This window comes from Schistocerca piceifrons, chromosome 3 (genome assembly GCF_021461385.2).
Source record: "Schistocerca piceifrons isolate TAMUIC-IGC-003096 chromosome 3, iqSchPice1.1, whole genome shotgun sequence".
Taxonomy (NCBI): domain Eukaryota; kingdom Metazoa; phylum Arthropoda; class Insecta; order Orthoptera; family Acrididae; genus Schistocerca; species Schistocerca piceifrons.
The window spans coordinates 835,417,755-835,436,157 of NC_060140.1; the positions used below are offsets into that span (position 1 = coordinate 835,417,755).

The 18,403-nt window shown below is 44.7% G+C and overlaps 1 protein-coding gene across 6 annotated transcripts in view; it reads right to left on the reverse strand.

The window, feature by feature from the left end:
* Positions 1–18,403, reverse strand: part of LOC124788095 (alanine--glyoxylate aminotransferase 2, mitochondrial-like) — a 165,096-nt gene that overhangs the window by 42,283 nt on the left and 104,410 nt on the right. For all 6 annotated transcript variants that reach the window (XM_047255201.1, XM_047255205.1, XM_047255202.1 and 3 more), the window contains exons 6-7: positions 12,368–12,565; positions 5,422–5,514 (exon numbers count right to left, since the gene is read on the reverse strand). In XM_047255201.1, coding sequence (XP_047111157.1) covers positions 5,422–5,514; positions 12,368–12,565 — 291 coding nt within the window. The remainder of the gene's footprint in view (positions 1–5,421; positions 5,515–12,367; positions 12,566–18,403) is intronic.

Genomic DNA, 18,403 nt, shown 5'->3' on the forward strand with positions numbered 1-18,403 from the left:
ACAGTAGGTGTATTCACTGAGGAGAACATCGTGTCAGTGTAACAGTGGCAGTTTTGCAGCTTCTGCGTACAGCCTTAACTGGGCTGGAAGTTTTGAAGCTTCTGCATACAGCCTTAACTGGGCTACTATAAAAGGCACCAGTGCCATGACAATAGATTGTATTGAGATGGCGTAAGATGGTTGGATGTGCAGATGCATAAACAAAACACCCATAGTCTAGTTTTGAACGGACAAGGGATCAGTACAAACTGAGGAGGGTGGTCCAACTCACTCCCCAAGAAGTGACATGGAGCGACAAGTTACAGCAAGCAACCATGTAAGATACATGGGAGGACCTAGCAAATTTTATTTTGAGCATGAGCCCCGGGAATTTTGTAGTTTCAGCAATAGACCCAAGATATGAAGAGACTGGAAGAAACCCATTGTGCCGCCAGAAAGTCATACAAATGTTTTTGTGATTAGAAAGGTTAAAGCCATTGTCGGTGCTCCACAAGTAAAGTGATTGAGACTATGTTGAAGATGCTGCTAAAGAATACAAGTCCATGGAGATCTGGAATAGATTGCAAAACCGTCACAAAAAAGGGAGCTGGAGATGCTTGGTGGAAGACAGGCCATAATAGGGTTAATGGTCATAGCAAAGGGGATGACACTCAGGACAGAACCCTGGGGCACACTGTTTTCCTGGATAAAGGTGTCTAAGAAGGCAGAAGCTGCACATACCTTGAAAACTCATTCTTTTAAAAATTCCTGAAGGAAACAGGGCAGCCAGCCTCAGAAATCCCAGATGCAGAGAATATGGAGGATACCAGTCCCCCAGCAGGAGTTGTATGCTTTCTCCAGATCAAAAAAACATGGCCACAGTCTCTTATTTCCACAGAAAACCATTCATGACATGGTAAACTGCAGAATGGCACACTCAAAATTCACACAGTGCAGTGTTATTAAATTGCAAGACTCAAGCCACCATACCACCTCGGCATGAATCATACGTTCCATCACCTTGGAAACAGCTGGTGAGCGAAATATGGTGATAGTAGAAGGAAGGTGTTTACCCTTACTGGGCTTCAAGCCAGCATCTGGGAAACGTGTCTTCTGCCCGGATGCTATTGTACATATGAAGGAGAAAGTGCTTGCCTGCAAGAGAAATGTGCTGCAATATCTGCATGTGAACATCGTCTGCTTTGGAGCAGAGGATTGGGATGAAGTGAGAGCCTATCTAGCTCTCTTGTAGTAAAAGCAACATTGTAGCACTCATGATTCTGAGAAGAGAAGGGTATTGCTTGAGCCTCCTCAACTTGTTTCCAATGGAGGAAGGCAGGGTGACAGTGGGGGGACCTCAAAATCTCCACGAAATAGTGGCCCATGGTGTTGAAGATAGCAGTAGAGTCCACTATGACAACTTTTACTATGGTCGTACTGGAAATTGGGGAATGGACCTTGGTCCCAGAGAGTCATTGTAGGTGGACCCACATGACTGAAGAGGGCATGGAACTGATACAAGAACTAGTAAACAAAATTCAGCTAGTGTTTTTGCTATCCTAAAGAATGCGATGACACTGTGCACTCAACTGTTGTGACACTGAGCACACAGCTGTTCATAGTAAATGAATTTAGTCACAGTAGGATGATGATTAAAAATATGGAGAGCATGTCTCTGTGCACAAAATGCATTGTGGCATGCTTCAGTCCACCAAGGGACTGGGATACGGCACAGTAAAGATGAAAAGCAAGGAACAGAACATTCTGTGGTGGTAAGGATAACATTTTTAAGGTATTATGTCTGGTCATCACAACTGGGAAAAAGTAGTTTTTTGTAGGTCACAGGGAGAAGTCAAGCCTCCAGTCAGCCTTAGTAAGCTGCCATTTGGGAGTGCATGCAGGTGGGGTACGAGTCATCAAACAGATAGCACATGGGAAATGGCCACTCAAGTATGTGTCAGAGAGAATGGACCATTCACGGTGATGGGCAAGCTGGGCATTGCAGAAGGATAGGTCCAAGTGGGAATAGGTGTGAGTGGAGTCTGAAAGGAACATGGGTGCTCCTGTATTATTGTCTAATAAGCCGGAGAAAATCTACCCTGGTGACACCGAATGACGGAGCGATGTGAATGGTACAAAGAGAAAAGGTGAAGTGAGGAAGGAAAATGCTGACTGCAACAGCTTGCAGCTGGGTGGTCAGTGAGATGGTTTGACTATAAACGCCATCCTGGATGAGCAGTGTGACTCCTCCATGAGATGGAATGCTGTGCTTGGGAGGGAGGAGGGGGGTGGGGGGGGGGGGGGGGGGGGGGACAAAGCAGACTGGTAAGAAGTGTAAGATATCAAAGTGGTCGTAAGGACACAATTTTGTTTCCTGGAGGCAGAGAATAAGTGGATTCTGTGATTTCAAGAGCAGCCATAACTACTCCTTGTTGGATTTAAGGCTGAGAACACCCCACTGGAGGAGAATCATGACAGAGAAAGGGGAGGAGGGAAAAAATAAAGGGGTCTCACCTCAGCAGCTGCTGAGCGACAGCCTTTGAAGACTCTCTACTACAGGGCGCAGAGGTTGAAGGATCCTGCTCAATGAGATCTAAAGCGTTGTCAGCATCCTCCCTCGGTTGGCCTGTGTTGTTCAGGGCAGAAAAATTGTGGTTCACCGGCAACAAGGAGGTCGGCCAGGGGAGGGTAGCATGTGGCGATGCTGTTGAATAGGATCTCAAATTCGGTGAAGTGGAAGACCGTTTGCCTTTGCTTGATTTCTTGGAGCCTTTGCAGTTAGCAAATGAAGATTCAGATGTTTGTTGGCTGGAGGGTCATAAAAAGTCTTCACATGGGTATTCTTTCTGTCCTGTCCGACCTCCTAGTTGTTTAGCAGGTGATTTCGCTGTGTGAGGCAAAAATTTGGTGGCTTGTTGCATAGCTGGAGGAGACAGGGATGCAACCGTGACACTGGGCAACTTTACAACCATGTTGCTGAATTTGAGCTTGCAAATCTTTGTGGCCATGTCCTTCATGGGGCGAGATGTAGTAAGAACAGTACTGTAAGTGCTGGTTGGTAAAACACAGGGTTCTGACTAACCAACAACTTGAGAGTGACAGGGTAAGGCACTTTTCCTTCACCCAGATCTCCTGGATGGCCCACTTATCAAGATATGTGGGACATTCTCTGGAGGAGGCTGCATGGTCGCCATTGCAATTGATGGAGGAGGGAGAAAGAGGTGAGAAACTGCCCTTGTGAACATCCCTACCAGAGGTTACACATTTGAACAGGTGTCGAAAGCACATTTGAGTGTGGTTGTAACAACGACACTGGTAGCATCACATTATGTTTGGAATGTACAGTCAGACTATGATGACTTCATGCCTGCTTCAATCTTTGATAGAAGCACTACTCTATCAAAAGTGGGAAAAAGAGTGTGTGTGGGCACTAAGGATGCATCTGCCTTCTTCGTCACCTGATGGACTGCAGTGACACTCTGATCAGAGAGGTAAGTTTGAATTTCTGCCCTGGTCAGACTATTGAGCAACCTAGTGTAAATAACACCACATGAAGAATTCAGGGTTTGGTGGTACTCGACATGAATGGAATAGCCGTGGAGGAGTGAAGCTGCAAGCAGCTGTGCTTGACAGACACAAGTAAGTCTTCAAAAGCAAAATGCCACTGTATGAATGAGAGCAGAATTTCACAGGGCTGGCAGATGCATCAACACCTTTCTGCATAATAAAAGGATGAACCATAGGAAAGGACTGACTGCCTTCAGTACATGAAAAACACGGAACCAAGGTGCAGCTGGGAGGGCCTTTGTGTCGTAAGCCTCATTCCATTTATGTCTCGTAGATGTAGACTGAGAAGATGATGACTGGCTCATTGTGAGAAAATCCCCCATGATTGCCAGCATCTCCATTGGCATGCTCCTTCCAAGTGCCACCCCCTCCCCCCCCCCCCCTTCCCTCTAAGAGTGGGGATCACCTGCCTTGGTGATTGTTCACACCTCCTGAACACCTAAAAGAGGTGACCAGTTGGCAATTTGGAAAGGTAACAGCTCAGGCAATCACACCTCCCTGGGCCTGGCCTGTACCAGGGGGTATGTGCGAATCCAACCCATCGACTTGGGGTTGGGAATTACGCATTACCCAGTCACCTGTTACACGTCAGATGCATGGGCCGGCCTTCAGGAGCATACAAGAAAGAAGAAGAGACAAGATGGTACCTCAAATGCTGAAGCAGAGGAAGGATAGGAGAAGGGAAATGAAGAAAGAAAAAACAGGGGAGGGGCTATTCTGTCACGAGGCTGCTGAAAATTCAGGATACATTCCTAAAAATATTCCAGACATGTTCCCCAAAGGATGGGGAAAAAAGAATAGCAGCAGGATAGACATGCAGCCCAGATGGGAAAAGTGCTGCAAAGGCTGGGCTCTGTGGTAGCCAAGCATGGACTCACCAAGGACTGATGAGCCCCCTGGGGGGCCTATTCCATCTGTGTTCCCAACCTCTTGCCCTATGGCACATATCCTTCCAACATACCTACACAAGGCTTGTCCCCCTTGTACCACTTACTCCAGTTATATTTCCCTCCTTTAGCTGTGTGAGAAAGAGAGAGTGTTAAACTTGTGCTTTGTTTTGTTTATGTCTACTGAAGGCCTTACTCTGATAACTAATAATATCTAGCAGCCTTTTTCCGGTGTGATTGTTAGCCAAAACCACCTTGATGTGGGTGGCGATTAACATTCTGTCCTTTACCTATCAATGTACTGAGAGTCACTGTTCAACAATTTTGCTACAGCCTGTTTGTCAACCAGTGTGTCATGACAGTAAGAGGTTGGTGATGTGCAAGTTCAATTCACAGCTATTACCAGTATTTGCAATTTAATATTTGAGAATTATAAGTGATTCTGGGCTCTTGTTGTCAACATAAAGTATGTTTTTATCCCACAAAACTTCAATGCCCTGTATAAACATGTTCTCCAGTCAGCATGCAATTCAGTTTAAATATACTCCCATTTGTTCACAAGATTTAATGTCCATTTGGATTACAAAATTCTTCTGAGTTGTTGACTGTGTCATATTGTAATGCAGAAGAATTTCACAGAATAATGCTCTTGGCAGTAAGTGCTGACTTTTATTGATCAAAAATGATAATATTCTTGTCCATTCAGAACATGATTCTGTATCTCCATGGCAATATTGTGCACAGGGAAGATACTCATATTCTTTCAGATTCTGGCATAAATTCCCAGAGGAATGTGCGTGGTAACACCATGCAGTTCTGTATTAGAGGTCACAGTGCGTCTGGTTTCAACTTTTCCACAGTTAACGAAGCAACTTTGTAGGGTTTGGAAAGTGTGTATCAGAGAAACATGACTGTAGTTTAAAGAACTAGGGCTTATTGATGGTGAGTTCTTTATTTTATATCTTACAACTTGAAAAGTGTTACTTACTTCATCTGCAATGCATACGCCACCATTTATCCTCACCAATTCATAAGCTCTTTTTAAATAACCCTTTGGAAACTGAACTATTCCGCCAAGTCCCTGAAAACAGAAAAGATACTGGATATGTATATCAATTTTATACAAATTCATACAGATACTTCTCACAATAAATCATTATTGCGTGTTAAACATAAAATTTTAGAATTATGAGCTTTATGTTGAAAATTGTATGTGTTCAAAAGAGCAAGATGATGTGTTTATGTTGCGATATTCAGTGTGAAGACCAGTTTTAAGGAGCTCTCTGTGCTAGTCTATCCTGTGCAAGCCTCTTTATTTTTGCACAGCTACTCCAAACTACATCCACTTCAGCCTAATTAGTGTGATCAAATGTCATTCTCCCTCTGCAGTTTTCACTCACCACACTTGTCGGCGTTATCATACTAAATATTCCATAATGTTTCAGGATGAATCCCGTCAACTTTTATTCAAGTTGGGCCATATCTCAATTTTCAGTACTCATCAGTTCAGTTCAGTATCTCTTCATTAGTTGCTTGGTAAACTCATCTCATCTTCAATGTTCTTCTATAGCATCACATTTTAGAAGCTTTTGTTATCTTCTTGTCTGTACCACTTATTATTGTTCACATCTCAATTTCATATAAGACTACTCCAGGTTCTCAACCAATACTTTCAGAAAATGCTTTCTTACATTTAAGTTTATATTCTGTACATATAAATTTACATTCTCTTTTTCAGGAATGTTATTTTCAGACTGCAGTTTGTACCACCTGTTATTCTGCTTTCCAAATGGGAAAAGTTATATACTACATTTAATGTCTCATTTCCTGATCTAGTTTCATCAGTATCACGTTATTCAATTCAGAAGCACTTCATTATCTTTGCCTTATCTTTGTTGATGTTCAAGTTATAGCCTTTCAAGTTATAGCCTTTTTTTCAAGATGCTAATCATTTTATTCACCTGGCATTCAAAGTCCTTTGCCATCTGTGACAGAATTATAACTCCTTGCCTACATTAAAATTTTTATTTCTACACTCTGAACTTTAATTCCTTCCCCAAATTTCTCCTATTTCATTTACTGCTTGCTCAGTGTACAGATTCAATGATTTAAGATATAAGTGCCAATCCTCTCTCATTCCTTATCTATTACTGCCTCCCTTCCATGTCATTTTATAATATGTGGAACTATTTACACTAAACCACAAATTTTATCTTCCTTAGGACAGTTTATTATTATTATTATTGTTATTGTTAGTATAAATACCATTCATGGTTCTAGCTGATCAAATATATTTTAAGTTCTTGGTATGCATTTTTCCTATTGTCTTTCTGATATTTGGAGGCAGTTTGTGATAGATGTTCCCAATTCAATACAACAATCTTTCTCGGACTCAGGGAAAGCGTAAATAATTTATGAATAACAGTGTTTTCTCTCTCTCTCTCTCTCTCTCTCTCTCTCTCTCTCTCTCTCTCTCTCTCTCTCCTCCCCCCCCCCCCCCCCCCCCACACACACACACGAAAATTACAACACCAAGGAGGAGACATGTGATTACAATGAATTTTATTCTACGACCATTAGCAACATGGCAATATTCTAATGATTAGAAGTACACAATGCTATGGATGAAGCTATTTTGTCAGTTATGGGCACACGGACAAGGTGGCGGCCATCCTGCACTATTCAGTTTGGTGTGAAGCTGCCATATGATTTACTCAGAGCTTCTAGATGTGGCACTGAATCAGAGTGCGTGGATACGCTGCAGGGGCAACTGCCATGTGCCTTGTAGGAGCATCCATAAAGCAGCGACACTAGTTGCAAAAGGATCCCATACAGGTTTGACGGATGACTTCTTAAATGCATGTGCAGGCCAGGGAATCATTCATACATGTCAGTCTTCGAAGGAGGTTTGCACATTCCCCACCACAGGTGGCCTTGTGGCCAGACTTTGTCCTCTTGAAATATCTCATGTGGATCTGCTTGCAGGAGGGACATTGCTTCAGGCTCTAAAACATCTATGATATAGAGGTTGCTGGTAGAGGGTACTCAGTACTTAGAAGACAGGATCATATGTTACAGCCAATGGCACCCCAAATCCTCACGCTTGACATTTGTCAGCTACGCCACTCAACAATGCAGTCTGCCAGATAGCTGTCACCATGGTAGCATTTACTACATATGCTGCCATCACTGTAGGGCAAGTTAAAGGGGAACTCATCTGAAAACACTAAACTTTGCTTCTCAACACACCAATGACTGTGTTTGTGTGCCCGCAGCAGTCTGAGGTGTTGGTTGTTTTCTGACAATGGAAAATGATACAATGGCGTGATGCCACCAGTCCAGTCCTCAGCAGCAGGTGTTGAACCATCAACACATACATTTCTACACCCACTGCAATGCTCCAGCATTGAGTCAATGCTATGGATGAAGCTATTTTGTCAGTCATGGGCACACGGACAAGGTGGTGGCCATTGAGCACTATCCCTGTTGGTGCACTACGGCCAATGGTCATCGGCTGGTACTTACTTTGCAATACAATAAATTTTACCAACACCCATACACTTTAAGATATTCTATTTTATTCTGAAAGCAATCAGCTCCGTCAATTCATTTTGCAGTAGTATGGATCAGCTGCACAACGACTGGAATTCACAATGTCCATTTTTGTGGTGCTATATGATAAATTTATTGATTTGAAAAAGTGTATGGGGCCTGAAGATGGCAAAATGAATTGCGGAAAGTGGTTACACACACACACAGAGTGACATGCCCTGTATGAGCTACAATGTCATGGTACAACAAACCCATTTCCTAGTGGCAATCATTTTGCCCCATTTGAACTTAACTCATAATACGCTGATACTGCACCCTTCCAGATTGATGAGGCAAGCCAGAACTTGCTTGCACAGTTCTCTTGACAGCTTTGCATGAACTGAGCATGGTGTAATATTGAAATGTCTGGATATACAAAAGGGGGTGTTGTTGGGCCTATATGCATGCCACCTGAAAACTTAATGAAGTGTTATGATTCCAGAGTTCTAAACATCCCCTATTTTGGAGTGATTCAGGAGGCCATTTCTTCTTTGTATTACTTTGTATTTTTCAAACAGCAGTGAGTATTGTCTTTGCAACTACACTATCCCAGGAATGTGTCTGGAATGGGGTGAGGGGTTTTGGGTGGTGGACTGGGTTGAGGTGGAGTGGGTGGTGAAGTAGGTGACAGGAGGCAGGTAGGGTAGCCCAAGTAGTGAAGGGAAATGTAGCTGAGGACGGGGAGGGAGTGGCAGCAAGGGAACAGTAAGGAATGTGGCATCAGTGAGCTCATGCTATCAGAGGTCGAGGTTGTCGATGGTGTGGCGAATGATATAGTGAATGAGCATGTCGTAAAGGGGACAGACAGACAGACAGACAGAGCGAGAGAGAGGGAGAGGGGGAGGGGGGGGGGGGGGGAGACGAGAGAGGAAGATTACAGAGAGGAAAGTGTAAGTTTAGACTATAAAATGTAGTGGAAGGCATTGGGACAGTGGTAAGTGGTAAAACAGGATGTGGAACAGTAACTATTGGAGATTAATGCCAAAACTGCAGGATCAAAGGGTGTGTTGTAAGGACATGTGTCATTTACATAATTCAGAGAAGGTGGGATCCAGATAGCATAGGCTGTAAAACAGCTACTTAAGCCAATCATGTTGTGCTCAGTAGCATGTTCTCCCACTGGGTGGACAACCTGCTCTTAGCCACAGACCGGTGATGGCCATTCATTCACATGGTTGGTGTCATACACATATAAAAGGCCATACAAAAGTTATAGAAGGTGTGGTATACTGCTTTCACAGGTGGTCCTGCCTCTGATATGATAGGATATAGCTCTGACCAGACTGGAATAGAATGCACTGGAAGAGTGCGTGGGTCAGGTCTTGCACTTGGGTCTCCACAGGCATATGACACATGTGGCACGGTGTTTGAAGTAGATGTGGCATAAGGAAATATAAGAATATTTTTTAGCTTGTGTGATCAGTGGAATAATACTTTGGGAGGGGTTGGAAGGACTTTGGGAAGTATGTTCCTCATTTCTGGGCAAAACAATAGTTTGACAAAGCACTGTATAAGGTTGCGGTCAAGTTATCCTGGTCAGAGGTGATACTGGGAGGTTAGTAGAGTGTTCCTTTGGAATTGGTTCATGGGCATGGTTGGAGGACTTGAAGCATGGGCGGATAAGGAACAGGAGATCTGTTTGTGGACTAGATTTGGAGGGTACTGCCTGTCTGTGAAGATCTTCACAATACTGGTCAAGGGACTGCTCATCATTGCAGAGCCATCATTCACAGGTGATCAGTTTATATAAGATGGCAGCTATCAAAGTGGAGTACTGTTTACAATGTTATTGGTGGTTTTGAGTTGCATATCAGCTTTTATGAAGCGTAAGACAAATTGACAAGATGGCATGCTGGGCTGAGGAGGACCAGGTGAAGTGGATATGATAGGTATTAAGGCTGCGAGAAATGAGAGTAAAGTAACTTGATGTCCCATAAAAATGTTAGCATCTGAGCTGCCATCCAGGTGACCAATGTCTCGCATTGAATTTATTTGTATCTCCCCCTTGAAGGAGTAATAGTACAACTAAGTACATGATTGACCAGGTGTACAAGGAATGAGATGATGAATTTGGAGTTGATAGGACTATGTTACAGATAGTGTTCAACATCAGTAAGGCCATGGGAATGAATATGAGGGATGTTGATGTACAGAGACATGGCATCAACAATGATTACCAATGATCCAGGTGGTAATGAGATTGTTGAGACTTGATGAGTAAAGGGGAGAGGTTCTAGAATGGATGTAGGGATTTGAGTACACACTGGAGGATACACTGGGTTTCTGTATAGGATTACTATGACGGAGCTTATAAATGGAAGAGTCAAACAGTCTGAAATATAGCAAAGTAGAATATCTCCACTTGCTCTGATAATACAACCAACTATTTCTTTCAGTTGACCCCACTAATCAGTGTTTGTTTCAGAAATGACCAGTGTTTGTTTCAGAAATGACATCTCATTTTACAGTGTTTTTCCTTCTATGTGAGGAACACTAAAGTTCTTTAAAAATGTTGTATTTCAGGAAATATTACTATTCAAAAATATCATCGTTGTAAGAAAGAAAGGTTGATAAGATTATAGAACATAAACTGTTCACAGATCCAGTATCACCATTTTGTAGCCCTGATTTTTCAGCATTTTAAAATGCTACTACTAGGAAAGTATGTTGGTTAATGAAATATCTCAAATACTAGATTTTGTTTCTACAATAACATTGGTGGGCTCTATTGAAAAATGCAGATGAAATGTGCACGTCTAAAAATCTGGTCCATAAATTAGATCCTAATATTAATGCCATATAAAGAATGTACAGTCAGTGGTTAAACAAATTAACTTCATTGCCAAAAGTGAACTCAATTCGGAGACTGAATTTTAGCACTCTGCAAAAGCTTTCCTTTGCAAGTTCTTGAACAGACAAATTCGACAGTATCGCAGCCAGCACCTTTAAACCGTTGTCAACGTAAGTCACTGAGAAGTAACAGGCACCACTAAGCATTGAGCCTTTTAACATTCACAGTCAGTCGGTATTAATCGACAGTTATCTTTTTACTTGCTGCATCCAAACATGCCTCAGAATGCCCAACGATACTGATTGACCCATCCATGTGCTAGTCAAGCCTGACAGCACTTAACTTCAGTGATCTGATGGGAACCAGTGTTACCACTGCAACAAGGCTGTTGGCTTCATCTTTATTTAGTCTTCAATAATTAGTTGCTGGTCATACAAATACATTAGATTTCAATACATTTATATAGGTACTGAGCCAACTTGGTGAAGATTAGAAAAAATGTAAACTGTAAGATGTGCATTGGTGTGAAAAGAAAATTACATTGACTGTGACTTAAATAACAGCCATTTCGTCTTGTTTATTCTAAATTTTACTTGAACATCTATTTAAGAAGTGAACAACAGAAAAGTTCTGTATGAGACATAAAGATCAGCAAACGTATTTACCTTGTTATATAGTGTACTTGCTGCTCACTTGGATGTGCATCATCATGAGCTGAGACATATACAAGAAAGCACGCAAATTCCAGGGTGAATCTAACGCTGTGCTGACAGCAAGAGCATTGGCCACAAAAGGCAGGGTTCCGTATTTGAGTCCCAGTCCAGCACATAGTTTTAATTTGCCAAGAATTTTCACAGCATGCAAATTCATCATACCTCACTTAAATCACACGTTATTCCTTTTTGAATTAGTTTGCTGCTGTTACCAGCTGCCGCTTCACATTCTGTACGGAAGCTATGTAAAGAATTTGCAATCGACATTCAATGTTCTATTAGGTTATGACAAAGAAATGTAATCTGTTACTAAAACTGTACCACTTCTGTCATATTTCTTTTCATTTTGCTACTACAGCATCTGAACATTTGTGTGCCGAAACATGTAACAGCTAAAGACCATCCATGTGATCTAGAAGCAAATAATTCTGCAATTTAGCATTCCATACATATGAATATTATGCATATTTCAATTAATCCATGCTTATTCTTCTCTCATTTTACTTTTAGTTCAAAACTGACATAATTAAAATGCATATAAATGATTTTCATTTAGTTGGTAAGCTATGACTCTACACTTTACACGTAAGACATTTACTGCACTTATATTTTACAATACATGCCACAGAGTTCTGTCCTTAGCAAGAACAAGACAAAGAACTTAAGTTGTAAAGATATCAAACACCAAATCGTGTTTCACTGCTCACACCCAGTGTGTCGACTGGTGATGTCACTACAAGTATACTATGAAAGTTTTCACAAAGACTCACTGTAATGATAAGTCTTTTTATGTGTCTGTATGATAATTGCCAAAGTACTGTTTCAATTAAGTTTCTTACTTGTACAGCTTCAGCAAATAATCCAGCCACCTGTCCTCTTGGCAAAGAGTATTTGAAAATAGCTTCAAGCTGGTCATAATACAAATCACTTGCTTGGCACTTGTTTGGCTGGCAATCACAAGTCCGTGTTGTTTGTGCTGGAGAATCCCGACACTGAGCACCGCCCCATATCCCTTGATACACATCAGGATTCATTGCCTGCAATAAATAACCATTTAAATTTTATCTGCAACACTGAATAATCAACCAGTAAGGAATTTAGACAAACTGTTTCTAAGCAAGAAATAACTGATAGCACATAGACAGAGTGCAACACAAAAACATTAACAGCATTAATGTCTGGAAAAACCACACGTACCTTTCCAAGAATATACATCTACATCTGTATCTACATCGATACTCCGCAATCCACCTTACAGCATGTGGGGAGGATGCCCCGTACCACTACTAATCATTTCCTTTCCTGTCCCACTCACAATTACAATGAGGCAAAAATGACTGTCTATATGCCTCCTTATGAGCCCTAATTTCTCATATATTATCTTGAAGATCCTTACACACAATATATGTTGGAGACAACAGAATCGCTCTGCAGTCAGTTTCAAATACCAGTTCTCTAAACTTTCTCAATAGTATTTTTCAAAATAATGCCACCTTCTCTCCAGGGATGCCCATTTGAGCTCCCAAAGTATCTCTGTAACACCTGCATGTTGTTCAAACCTACCAGTAACAAATCTGGCAGCACATCTCCAAATTACTCCATCTTCCTTCTGACCTGGTACGGATCCCACACACTCAGACAGTACTCGAAAACAGGTCGCTCTAACATCCTATATGCTATCTTCTTTACAAATGAACCACACTCTCCTAGAATTCTCCTAATGAACCAAAGTCGACCATTTGCCTTTCCTACCACAAGCCTCATATACTCATTCCATTTTCTATCACTTTACAACACTATGCCCAGATATTTAAATGATGTGAGTGTGTCAGACCCGCCAGGGTTGCCGAGAGCGCTAATGCACTGCTTCCTGGAGTCGTGAAGGCATGCCGGCCCCAGATCGTATCTGCCCTGCAAATTAATGATGAGGGCCGGTATCCTGGCCAGCCTGGATGTGGTCTTTAGGCGGTTTTCCACATCCTACTAGGTGAATACCGGGCTGGTCCCCACGTTTCACCTCAGTTATGCAAGTCGCAGACATTTGAAAATGTTCGCGCTATTACATGGCTTACAGTAGATGCAGACAGCTGGGGTACTCAAATTCTGTCCTGGGGGGTTCGGGGTGGTGGCAGGAAGGGCATCCGGCCACCCTCTGCAACTAATGCTGCCAAATCTACAGTAACGTGGCTGACACCACGTTGCAGCGGGACAAAGGCCCCAAGGAAATGATGATGACTGTGTCAAGCTGGACACTACTAATGTGGTATCCAAACATTATGGGTTTGTTTTTCCTACTTATCCAGAATTCTGGACAGCTAATGAGTGAATTCATGACAGATCTACTTCATGAAATTTATTGCTATAGAAGGAAGGAAGGCTAACAGTTTAATCCACTGCTGATGTTGAGATCACTACTAATAGGGTAGTCCTCCAATTTGAAAAGATGGGGTAGAATCTATGCTATTATCTTGTTAAAGGAGTCAATCTGGTACTCCTTTGAAGTGATTTAGAGATATTGCAGAAACGTATACAGCCACATGGAAGAATATAGCCTACTCCAGAATGTAAATCCACTATCATACCGGCACCACACAGTTTGCCCAATTATTTGACTGTAGATAAATTTAAATAAGACCTATTAAAAGAATTATTAACCCAAACCCTCCTGCATTCTACCCATATAAATTCCATCATCCACATCATGATTTAATGGTTTCTAACTTTTCATCTTCAGTAGCTTATTTTTCAATTATTATTTAACAAAAAATGCTTCAAGTGTTTTTATTAAGTAAGAAACACAAACTGAATGTTTCTTTAATTTAAGAGCCACATTATTTTTTGCTGATATTAATAATTTAACATAAAACACCTGCAGCTTCCCAGTCATAAATCAGTAGATTACTGACATATCAATGTTGTTTCCAACTCTGTTGCTTCAAAGCTAAACTTATTTGCAGACTACAAATTCTCTAAAATCTGTTGCATTAGGTGTAGGTGTAAAATCTATTAGTGACAAGTGAAAATTTATGCCAGACCCAGATTTGAACCCAGATTCCCGTTTGTTGTGAGCATTTGCCTTAACCACTTTGGCTATCTGTACACACTCCCCAGACCAACACAAACTTCATAGTCACATTATTACAGCCTTGTGCCATACGAGTAGGTGGTGGTGGTGGTTGTTGGGATGTTTAAGGGGGACTAAACAGCTAAGGTCATCAGTCCCCCATTCCAAAAACAGGCGAGACAAAGTCGCGGAGCAGAAAAAAACCCCAAGGGGAAGGAGACTCCCCCCCCCCAGGCGCTAAAGAACACAAATTAGGCAACGAACACTGCAGAAAAGAAGAGTACAGATGAACACCAGACAGAAAGAAATAGAAGAAAAGAAGATGGCCGGAGACTACTGGTTGACTGACCACAAGAACAAAAAAAAAGGGAAAGAGTCAACCATCCGACAACACACCAAAACAGCAACAAATATTGAGAGACGCGAGGACAAAAGACACAGAAAGGAAAGGTGCAGGACCCCCCTAAATGTCGGATAAAATGTAAAACATTGTCAGCCATGTAGGCATCGTCGCATAAAATCAAAGGCAAAGTGCCCGGGAGATTAAAAGACTGCCGGAGGGTGCGCAGTCGGGGACACTCCAATAAAATGTGGGCGACCGTCAGCTGGGACCCACACCGACACAGGGGGGGATCCTCCTGATGCAAAAGATGGCCATGCGTCAGGTAGGTATGGCCGATGCGCAGCCGACACAAGATTACAGAGTCCCTGCGAGAAGCCCGCAGGGAGGAGTGCCACACATCGCTCGTCTCCTTGACAGCCCGCAGTTTATTTGGGGCTGTCATGCCACGCCACTCAACAGACCACATCCCAAGCACCTTATGGCGCAACACCAGCTGCTGATCGCGAGCCGTAAGGCCGATCTCCAAAGCTGGGCCGTCGATCGCCCCCTTGGCCAGCCAGTCAACACGTTCGTTCCCTGGGATGCCAACGTGACCTGGCGTCCAAACAAACACCACCGAACGACCAGAGTGGGTAATGGTGGAAACAGACTCCCGAATAGAGGACACCAGAGGAGAAGAGGGATAGCAGCGGTCGATGGCCTGGAGGCTGCTCAGGGAGTCACTGCAGATGACGATGGACATACCTGAGCAGGAACGCATATGCTCAAGAGCGCGCAATATGGCCACCAGCTCTGCAGTAAAAATACTGCAGCCAGCCGGCAAGGAGCGCTGTTCAACATGGGCAGCGTGAGCAAAAGCATAGGCAGCGCGACCGTCAACCAGGGAACCATCAGTGTAGAGCCCGGAAATGAGGCGAGAAGCACAAGAAAACGGCGACGGAGGGCCACAGGCGGAACCGAGTCCTTGGGTCCCTGTGCCAAGTCCAGATGGATGGACGGCTGGGGCAAACACCAGGGAGGCATAGGTGCACGGACCCAGAAGGGAGGCAGAAGAGGGAATGAGCCCAGTTCCGACAGCAGGGACTGGACGCGGACAGCTATGGAAAGCCCAGACCGAGGTCGCCGGTCTGGCAGATGGAGGACCATGGCAGGGAAAAGCAGGCGAAGATTGGGATGGCCCGGCGAGCAATGCACGTGGACAGCATAGTCGGCAAGCAGTCGATGGCGGCGAATCCGCAGCGGGGGAACTCCGGCCTCCACCAGTAGACTATCCAAGGGGCTCGTACGGAAAACGCCAGTTGCAACCCGAACCCCACAGTGGTGTATGGGGTCTAACATCGTCAACACTGAGGGTGACGCAGACCCATAGGCCAGGCTCCCATAATCAAGCCTGGACTGCACAAGGGCTCTGTACAATCGCAACAGCGTGCAGCGATCTGCACCCCAAGACGTGTGGCTCAGGCAGCGGAGGGCGTTGAGGTGCCGCCAGCATTTTTGCTTCAGCTGAGTAATATGAGGAACCCATGTGAGCCGGGCATCAAACACGAGTCCTAAGGAGTGGCAAGTGTCCACCACTTCAAGCAGGTGGGCGTCGAGGTAAAGTTCAGGATGAGGGTGGACCGTCCGACGCCTGCAGAAGTGCATAACTCGAGTCTTGGCTGCAGAGAACTGAAAACCGTGAGTCAGAGCCCAAGATGCTGCCTTGCGAATGGCTACTTGCAGCCTGCGTTCGGTGACTCCCATAGTCGTGGAGCTAAAGGAGATGCAGAAGTCGTCGACATACAAAGAAGGAGACACCGACGACCCCACGGCTGCAGCCAGACCATTAATGGCCACTAGAAATAAGGAGACGCTCAACACCGAGCCCTGCGGGACCCCATTTTCCTGTATATAAGATGAACTAGAGGCGGCACCCACTTGCACCCGGAAAGAGCGGCGCAATAAAAAGATTTGAAGAAAAGCCGGGAGCTGACTACGAAGACCCCACTCATGCAACGTAGCAAGGATGTGATGCCTCCATGTGGTGTCATACACCTTCCGCAGATCAAAAAATACAGCAACGAGATGCTGACATCGGGCAAAGGCCGTACGGATAGCAGATTCCAGCTGCACCAAATTGTCCGCTGCAGACCGGCCCCGACGGAAGCCACCCTGGGATGGAGCGAGGAGACCGCGCGACTCAAGGACCCAACACAAACGCCGCCCCACCATACGTTCGAGCAATTTGCACAAAACGTTGGTGAGGGTAATGGGACGATAGCTGTCCACCGCCAGTGGGTCCGCACCAGGCTTCAAGATGGGGACAATAACACCCTCTTGCCATTGCGACAGGAACACGCCCTCGCTCCAAATGCGGTTAAAGATGGTGAGGATGTGTCGCTGGCAGTCCCTGGAGAGATGCTTCAGCATCTGTGCGTGGATGCAGTCTGGTCCTGGTGCTGTATCAGGGCAATAGGCGAGGGCAGTGAGGAATTCCCTCTCGCTAAAAGGAGCATTGTATTTTTCAGAACGACGCGTGTGGAATGAGAAAGGCGTCCGCTCAGCTCGCTCCTTTAGAGAGCGAAAGGCGGGGGGATAAGATGCAGTCGCAGAGCTCTTAGCAAAGTGCACGGCAAGCCGTTCAGCAATGGCGGCAGCGTCCGTGCAGACAGCTCCGTCCAAGCAGAGCCCAGGGACACCCATAGGGGTCTGGTATCCATAAATCCGCCGGATCCGGGACCACACGAGCGAGGGGGAGACATGGGAGCCCAAGGATGAGACATACCTCTCCCAGCACTCCTGCTTACGCCGTGCAATAAGACGACGGGCCAAGGCACGGAGCCTCTTAAAGGCGATGAGGGTCTCTAGAGACGGGTGCTGCCCATGACGCTGGAGAGCCCGCCGACGGTCGCGAATAGCCTCAGCAATCTCCGGCGACCACCAGGGTACAGCCTTCCTCCGAGGGAGGCCAGAAGAGCGCGGGATGGCAGCCTCGGCCACTGAAATGATGGACGTGGTGAAGACACGGACCACCTCGTCAATGTCACCCTGTGGGGGAGACTCGATAGTTGCAGCGGAAGTAAAAGCCAGCCAGTCAGCCCTGTGGAGAGCCCAGCGGGGCAGGCACCCAGAAGAATGACACTGGGGCAGTGACAAATAGATGGGAAAATGGTCACTACCACACAGGTCAGGATGCACTCTCCAGTGGAGGGATGGGACAAGTCCAGGGCTGCAAAGAGAGAGATCGATGGCCGAGAACAAGCCATGGGCCACACTGAAATGCGTGGGAGCACCGGTGTTCAAGAGGCTATGGTCGAGCTGAGCCAACACATGCTCCACGGCCCGACCGCGGTCATCGGAGACAGTCCCACCCCAGAGAGGGTTGTGGGCATTAAAATCGCCCAGTAGCAGCAAAGGTGGCGGGAGTTGAGCCAGCAGCGCTGCCAAGACATGTCGGGGGAGCTCCCCATCCGGAGGAATGTAAACAGA